The following is an 8,520-nucleotide window of genomic DNA, read 5'->3' as shown; positions in this document are numbered from 1 at the left end:
GATCCCGCTGTTGGTTATTGACCGGAGAGTCATCTCGGTCATGTCTGCATGTCTCCCGAACCTGTAGGGTCTACACACTTAAGGTTTGATGACACTAGGGTTATAGATATATTAATATGCGGTAACCCGAAAGTTGTTCGGAGTCCCGGATGAGATCCCGGACGTCACGAGGAGTTCCGGAATGGTCCGGAGGTAAAGAATTATATATAGGAAGTGCTATTTCGGCCATCGGGACAAGTTTCGGGTCACCGGTATTGTACCGGGACCACCGGAAGGGTCCCGGGGGTCCACCGGGTGGGGCCACCTGCCCCGGGGGGCACATGGGCTGTAGGGGGTGCGCCTTGGCCTATATGGGCCAAGGGCACCAGCCCCAAGAGGCCCATGCGCCAAGAGAAGAGGAAAAGGAAGAGTCCTAAAGGGGGAAGGCACCTCCGAGGTGCCTTGGGGAGGAGGGACTCCTCCCTGGCCGCACCCTTCCTTGGAGGAAGGGCCAAGGCTGCGCCCCCCTCTCCCTTGGCCCTATATATAGTGGGGGGAAGGGAGGGCAGCACCAACCTAAGCGCTGGCGCCTCCCTCTCCCTCCCATGACACATCTCCCTCCTCCCGCGACGCTTGGCGAAGCCCTGTTGGAATCCCGCTACTTCCACCACCACGCTGTCGTGCTGCTGGATCTCCATCAACCTCTCCTTCCCCCTTGCTGGATCAAGAAGGAGGAGACGTCGCTGCTCCGTACGTGTGTTGAACGCGGAGGTGCCGTCCGTTCGGCGCTAGGATCATCAGTGATTTGGATCACGACGAGTACGACTCCATCAACCCCGTTCTCTTGAACGCTTCCGCGCGCGATCTACAAGGGTATGTAGATCCACTCCTCCCTCGTTGCTAGATGACTCCATAGATTGATCTTGGTGACACGTAGGAAAATTTTGAATTTATGCTACGTTCCCCAACATAACTATATATCCAAATCACACAAACATCAATTTTTATATAAAATTTCATGAACAAGAGGCTCACCACAAGGTGGTGCCGGCGACGGGACGGTGCGGGCGATCGACGGTGGTTACGAGGAGATTTAGAAGGCACTAAGTAAATCACACCTACATATGCAAACTAAGTGTTATTTTTGACCTCAAATTGCATATAAATCAAATACTAGCACATATATATATATCCTCCCAAATTACTAAACTCACAAATTAATCACTATATAAAGCATTGCAAGAGCTAATCTAGCAATGAAAGATGAAAGGACAAAGTTGCTAACCTTTGTGATCATTTGAATGGATGGGGGCCTTCAAATCTTGACAAATTTTGGGCAAAATGTGTGATGAGCTCGAGAGGAAGAGGGGAAGAACAGAGAGAGGAGAGGGGAAAGGGGAAGAACAGAGCGAGCTCGGGTGGACGAAGGGTTTATGTAGGACGACCTTTAGTACCGGTTCGTGCCAAGAACCGGTACTAAAGGGGCTGGAGGGGCCCCAGTCTGATAACATCCAGCCACCACTCTCATTAGTATCGGTTCGTGGCATGAACCGGTGCTAAAGGTTCGCCACGAACCGGTACTAATGAAAGCGGCACGGCTAGCCGTTGGAACCGGCACTAATGTATACATTAGTGCCGGCTCAAATACAAACCGGCACTAATGTGCTTCACGTTTGACCCTTTTTCTACTAGTGGTAGGGTCTACACACTTAAGGTTCGGCGACGCTAGAGTTGTTATGGGAAATAGTATGTGGTTATCGAAGGTTGTTCGGAGTCCCGGATGAGATCCTGGACATGACGAGGAGCTCCGGAATGGTCCGGAGGTGAAGATCGGTATATTGGACGAAGGGTATTGGAGTCCGGAATTGTTCCGGGGGTACCAGGTGATGACCAGCGTGTCCGAAAGGGGTTTCGGAGGCCCCGGCAAGCGTTGGGGGGCCTTATGGACCAAGGGGAGAGGGCACATCAGCCCACTAAGGGGCTGAGCACCCCTCCCACACCATCTCACGTAACCAGGAGAGGTGGGGGCGCCACCCCTAGGGCAGCCGCCCCTCCCGGCTTTGGGGGCAAGTTTCCTAGGGGGTGGGGGCGCCCAAACCCATCTAGGGTTTCCCCTGTGGCCGCCGCCCCTCCCCTAGGGAACCCTAGGGCGCCCCCCCTCCTCCCTTCCCCCTATATATAGTGAGGGAGAGAGAGGGCTGCCGCACCCTTCCCCTGGCGCAGCCCTCTTCCTCCTCCAACACCTCATCCTCCTCCGTAGTGCTTGGCGAAGCCCTGCCGGAGAACCACGAGCTCCATCACCACCACGCCGTCGTGCTGTCGGAGTTTTCCCTCAACTTCTCCTCCCACCTTGCTGGATCAAGAAGGAGGAGACGTCTCCCAACCGTACGTGTGTTGAACGCGGAGGTGCCGTCCGTTTGGCGCTAGGATCATCGATGATTTGGATCACGGCGAGTACGACTTCATCAACCCCGTTCACTTGAACGCTTCCACTTAGCGATCTACAAGGGCATGTAGATGCACTCTCCTTCCCCTCGTTGCTAGATCACTCCATAGATTGATCTTGGTGATGCGTAGAAAATTTTAAATTTCTGCTACGATCCCCAACAAAAGCATGGGCGTTAAGGGAAAGTATCAGGTGATACCAAGGCTTAGATGCTCCCATGATACGAGCTTCTTGTCCGTTGGATCTCAGATCCAACGGCTCCTAGGTGGTTTTGAAGGCTACAATACTTGTTCGCAATTTTTAGACTTCAAAAGGTCTTTTTTGCAAAAATGTTCAAAGCCTCCCGGAACTGTTGGATCTGAGATCCAACGACTCCTATGAGCTCGTATCATGGGAGCATCTAAGGCTCCGTATCACCTGATACTTTCCCTGGGCGTTAAAGACTCTCCTTAGTTGTTAACTACTACAAGATCATCCAATGTACAAACCCTGAACTGGAAAACATCAAGCTAAGGGCTAAATGAGCAGCTAGCACAAAAGTTTGCGGGTAGCAATAGACCAGGCAGCTACTGCTACCACCATTATTCTGCATGGCAAAGAGAGAAAACAGGACTACTTCGCGCACGCAGCAGACAGTGAGATGCTTCCCGCGGAGCTCTCGAGTTGAGGAGGAAGAGTTAACACGCACCTCAAATTCTGGCCGCGGCGCTCACACAATATTGGGCAAACTCAAAGGAGCTCGTGGCAGTTCGCTCCAAGGCCGGGTCTCTCTGGTCGTCCCTCTCGGGCTACGGCCTCCGCCGGTGCAAGGACATGATCGCCATCTCTGAGACCACCATGAGAAAAGCCGCAGTTGTCGCAACAGTCCTCCTCGATGGCTGAAGGCATCGATCCCAGCAACGACAACGGCGACGACATCCGCCATGAATGCAGAACGGCCCCGCACAACACCGCAGCCACCACGACGCCCAACAACAGCATCACGTATAGCAGGAGGCCGACCTGGACGGCGGGGACTGCTCCAGCAGAAGCACGCAGACCAACCACAGCCCCACGCAACCGAGGAGGCTGGGCCTGGACGCCGCGGACCATTACAGCTAGGAGAAGAACAAACCATGTAATTCAATCAATGTAGATGGAAGAGAAGAAACAAAGCCCACGTAACACTAGGAGATCACAGGAGGCAAAGCCTATTTATAACTCACGAAAAGACAAGAGGAGAAAACGAGAAGGAACACGAAAGACAATCAGACTTGAAAAGGACATCGGTAAAACCCTCCTCCCGGACTAAGCTGACAGCGCGCCGAAGAGCCATTGCTCCAGCCAACTCCGAAGAACGCACGCCCCTTAAAGGTTCAGAGCACGCAGCCACACAATTCCCCTCATGGTTGAGAATCACCACTCCAAACTGGACATGCCCAGCCCCTCACAAACAGCGGCGTCAGAGAACGCAACCACTGTACCATGCGGCGGCGGAGACCAAAGAAGGACAGAAGAAGAGGTCTCACGCCTGGGAGCGTGTACAGGTTCGACCCTCATTCAGGCTAATGTTCCTCCTCTCTTTTGCTTCAGCTGGTTCCGTTTCGAATCAAAAGGCCTGCAGGGTGACCCCGATCGCCGGACGTCCACGAGGGATCGCCGGAGTTCGTGGGGCTACGTTTTCATCCTCGGTAAAACTTGCACCACTTTCTTCTTGTCGCTATGATCCACCTAGATCCACGCTAAATATGCTGCTCATGCATTCACGCGCGCGTGGTGTGCAGTGAACAACTGCCTCCAGTACAGCGCTTACTACGGCGTGTCGACGAACCTGGTGAACTTCCTCAAGGTCCAGCTGCACTCCGGCAGCAAGGCCGCGGCGAACAGCGTCACCAACTGGCAGGGCACCGCCTCCATCACGCCGCTCGCGGCCGGCTTCCTCGCCGACTCTTTCCTCGGCAGGTACTGGACCATCACCCTCTTCCTCTTCATCTCCGTCGCGGGGTACGGCGTCGTGGCGGCGAGCGCGGTGTTCTACGCGGGGCTGTACCTGGTGGCGCTGGGCGGCGCGCTGCAGCCGGTCCTGTCGTCGTTCGGGGCCGACCAGTTCGACGCCGAGTCCGACGAGGAGGAGCGCCGGCGGCAGAGCTCCTTCTTCAACTGGTTCTACCTGTCCATTGTCGTGGGCTCGCTCGTGGGCGGCACCGTCCTGGTGTGGGTGCAGTCCGCCCACGGCTGGCGGCTCGGCTACGGCATCCCGGCGCTGCTCAGCGTGCTCGCCGTCGCTCTGTTCCTCGCCGGCACGGGCGCGTACCGCCGCCACCAGCCCCCCGGCGGCAGCCCGCTCACCAGGATCGCGCAGGTGGTGGTCGCCGCCGCCAGGAAGTGCGACGTGGAGATCCCGACCGACGCCACGCTGCTGCACGAGTGTGACGGGGACGACGGCATGTCAGTGATTCAGGGGAGCCGCCGCCTCGCGCACACTGACGAGTTCAGGTCAGTTCCCGTGCCCTGGCCGTCGTTAGCATCGCCTTCCACTTGCATCGTCTCCATCATGTGCAGTTTTTGAGAAAGGAGCGTTCAATTTATTTTGTCTATGATTGAAACATGCTGTGTGACTGATTGAGCAAGCTAATCAGCCAACCTGGACCAAACCTAATCTCGGTGTCATCCACTCTTCACAGTAGCTGCCCAACATTATCTTTTGTTAAAATTCAACCCATAGTAAATCTGAGCATCTTGTTTGTGCAGATTTGCTGATGAGAATTACCAAAGTATCATCTAACTGTTACATCATCTGATTAGTGAAATAAAAATAAAAATTCATATGAATCTCCGCGTAAAATCAAATAGTGTAGGAGTTAGATGAGATATAGTTAAGTCTCGTCTAGATAAGAGTTAGCCACATTCTTATTCTTGTGAATTCACAAGATGCTCGCCACTTCCAGGAAGTGTGACGTGGAGACCCTGACCAACGTCACGCTCCTGCATGAGTGTGCCCTGACCTCTTCGAATGTCCAAACACCATGAATTTTAGCACCCACATCACACATTTGAGTATCTTTGATGCCAAAAAATATCAGATCTTTTTTACTTCTTCCTTCGATCCACATTAATTGCCGCTGCGAGTATTTTATTTGATTTTACTGTTCACACACCGAATCATCACACTCATATCTTTTGTTGAATTGATAACCACAATAATGCAGCAAAAGTCCAAGGAAGTTGCTTCAACGGAAAAAAGACTGACTATTCTTTTAGGTGATGTTTTTGTTTTCTAGTTTCGGTCACTTTCCTTCCCTCATCGCCGTCGACCCCCTTCACCCCTTGTTGTCAAGAGGCCCACTGCCAGGGGCCTAACCACCATTTTGCCACCCGACGCGGACAGCTTCGCGCCCCCTCCCAATCCATGCCACCACCCCTACCATGTCTCCATCCCTTTACTACCTCGTTTGCACCGACCACATAATTGAATTGGACCCAGACAAAATTTGATAATTAAAGAATAGCAATTGACAAAAAAGTAGATTTACAGGGTGCTAGTAGGGCATGGTCAATGTCGATTGTCGATCAAAACTTGACGCCACAAAATCTAAGAGCAACAAACCTCATGGTAAGTCATTGTAGCATGCTCATGCCGAGGAAAAAAAAGCTAGAATCGGTTCTAGTCTACAACCCACAAAGACATTATTTCATCTTTGCTAATTTAAACCATTCAGATATTTTAAACCACAATTACATTTTTGAAACTTTATGTATATTTCAACTCCTAGCGTCAAGACATTTCAAGTAAAGTCAATTTGGATACAATTCAAACATGTTCAAATTTCAACATTTCAATCCACATATTTCACTAAATTTATTCTAGTGTGGGGAACTGCTTAGAATAGGACCAATGAGTGTATTCGAGAAGGAGTGAAGGTTTTAGTGAGATTGATATGTTTCAGAAGAGTGATTTTTTTTAAGTTTGGAAAAGTGAAATATGTTATGAAATTACCGAAAGGGATGAACTCACTTTTTTTTAAGTAGTGGAGTCTTACCCGGAATAAGTGAAATCCCTTTTTTTTTGAAAAACTGAAATATGTTCTGAAATAATTGAAATGGATGAACTGAATAATTGCGAAAAATATGAAATTGATCCTATTGAAATATGTTTTTCAAATAACTGAAATGTATGGTTTGAAATAATTTAAGTGGATGTTTCAAATAATTGAAACCAGTTTGTGAATATGTTTTTGAAAGAATTGAAATAGGATTTTTGTGATGTGTGAATATCTAAACTGAAAGTGCTACTGGTGAAATGTCAAATATTTTTATGAAATTGAAATAACAATGTGACATATGTAAACTGAAAGTAATGCTGGTGGATTTTTGGAAGTAAAATATTATTAATCTGTTGCACCGCTCGGTTGCTGTCGATCACTCAGGTTCTTGGACAAGGCGGCGGTGGAGACGGCGGGCGACAAGGCGCGGCCGGCGAGCCCGTGGCGGCTGTGCACCGTGACGCAGGTGGAGGAGCTCAAGTGCGTGCTCCGACTGCTGCCGGTGTGGGCGTGCGGCATCATCTTCGCGGCCGCCTACACGCAGATGACCACCACCTTCATCCTCCAGGGTGACACGCTGGACCCGCGCGTCGGCAGCTTCCGCGTGCCCCCCGCCGTGCTCACCGTCTTCGACACCCTCAGCGTCATGCTCTGGGTGCCGCTCTACGACCGCGCCGTCGTGCCGCTCGCGCGCCGCCTCACGGGCCACCGCCGCGGGTTCACGCAGCTGGCGCGCATGGGTGTGGGCTTCGTCATCCTCACTGTTGCCATGCTCGCCGCCGGCACGCTCGAGGTGGCGCGGCGCCGCGTCGTCGCGCGCCACGGCACCTACACCGGCGAGGACGGCGCGGGGTATGTGCCGATGTCGATCTTCTGGCAGGTGCCGCAGTACGTGGTGGTGGGTGCCGCAGAGGTGTTCACGTTCATCGGGCAGATGGAGTTCTTCTATGACCAGGCGCCGGACGCCATGCGGAACGTCTGCTCGGGGCTCTCCAGCGCGGCGTTTGCGCTGGGCAACTACGCGAGCTCGGCGCTCGTGGCCGTCGTGGTGCGCGCAATGACGAGGGGCGGGCGGCCCGGGTGGATCCCCGACGATATCAACGACGGCCATCTGGACTACTTTTTCTGGCTGCTCGCCATGCTCTGCATCGGCAACTTCAGCGTGTACCTGCTCGTCGCACGGTGGTATACCTACAAGAAGACCGCTGACTGAACCTGGAGATCACCGTAATGTAAGAGTATTTAACCAAAAACTACCATAATTCACGGAACCGTGACGAAAAACTACCACTTTACGATTTTGTCCCAAAAACTACCAATTTTTTCCTAATCCGTGGCAAAAAACTACCAAGTCGCGAAATCGCTCGCTTAGCCCGTGCTAAGCACAAATCTGACCGCTTGGGCCCACCTGTCAGCATCAATCTTCTTCCTCCTCTCTCTCTCTCTCTCTCTCATTTCCACGAACACCTTAAGTGCACTCCGCCGCTCTGCCCCCACCGGCCGGCGAGTCCCACCACCTGCGCTGCCCTCCGTCCTAGGATAATGAGGATCCAGCGTGCTTAGATAACAGGGTCCAGCGGGGGGAAGCCCCAATCCCTGGCGGCGGAGAGGTTGCCGAGGAAGACCTTGGTCTGGAGCCCGACCTTGATGCGGCCGATGGCGCGGGTGATCTTGCGGGTGACGAAGTTCTCGCCGCGCCGGGGGGACTCGTGGTTGAAGAGCACGCCGTTGCAGGCGAAGAGGCCGTACGCCTCGCGGTAGTTGACGGTGTACCAGTGCGCGGCGACCTTGGCGGCCGCGTAGGGTGACCGCGGGTTGAAGGGCGTGGCCTCGCTCTGCGGCGGCGGCGTGGACCCGAACATCTCCGAGGCAGGCGAAGCCCTGTCGGAGAACCACGAGCTCCATCACCATCACGCCGTCGTGCTGTCGGAGTTTTCCCTCAACTTCTCCTCTCACCATGCTGGATCAAGAAGGAGGAGACGTCTCCCAACCGTACATGTGTTGAACGCGGAGGTGCCGTCCGTTCGGCGCTAGGATCATCGGTGATTTGGATCACGATGAGTACGACTCCAT

At 53.1% G+C, this 8,520-nt stretch overlaps 1 protein-coding gene across 2 annotated transcripts; it reads left to right on the top strand.

The window, feature by feature from the left end:
* The first annotated feature begins 3,697 nt into the window (after nucleotides 1-3,697).
* On the top strand, nucleotides 3,698-7,753 carry LOC123062817 (protein NRT1/ PTR FAMILY 8.1). 2 transcript variants are annotated; one of them, XM_044486490.1, is made up of 4 exons: nucleotides 3,698-3,951; nucleotides 4,021-4,095; nucleotides 4,189-4,900; nucleotides 6,832-7,753. In XM_044486490.1, exons 1-4 carry the CDS (start codon nucleotides 3,810-3,812, stop codon nucleotides 7,658-7,660), a joined length of 1,758 nt encoding a protein of 585 aa, XP_044342425.1. In that variant the 5' UTR covers nucleotides 3,698-3,809; the 3' UTR covers nucleotides 7,661-7,753. The 2 variants fall into 2 exon arrangements, with proteins under 2 accessions (XP_044342425.1, XP_044342424.1); XM_044486489.1 differs by having other exon boundaries at nucleotides 3,712-4,095.
* Nucleotides 7,754-8,520: the final 767 nt, after the last annotated feature.

This window comes from Triticum aestivum, chromosome 3A (genome assembly GCF_018294505.1).
Source record: "Triticum aestivum cultivar Chinese Spring chromosome 3A, IWGSC CS RefSeq v2.1, whole genome shotgun sequence".
In the NCBI taxonomy this organism is placed as follows: domain Eukaryota; kingdom Viridiplantae; phylum Streptophyta; class Magnoliopsida; order Poales; family Poaceae; genus Triticum; species Triticum aestivum.
The sequence above is the reverse complement of the archived record's forward strand: the minus strand, read 5'-3'. Positions and strand labels throughout refer to the sequence as shown.

What these genes read in the sequence shown, in the direction of transcription:
- LOC123062817 (XM_044486489.1), top strand. Translation starts at nt 3,810, where the DNA reads ATGGTTGAGAATCACCACTCCAAACTGGACATGCCCAGCCCCTCACAA. An exon ending in GGGCTACGTTTTCATCCTCG is followed by an intron (nt 4,096 to 4,188) that starts GTAAAACTTGCA and finishes CGTGGTGTGCAG; the next exon opens with TGAACAACTGCCTCCAGTAC. An exon ending in GCGCACACTGACGAGTTCAG is followed by an intron (nt 4,901 to 6,831) that starts GTCAGTTCCCGT and finishes TCGATCACTCAG; the next exon opens with GTTCTTGGACAAGGCGGCGG.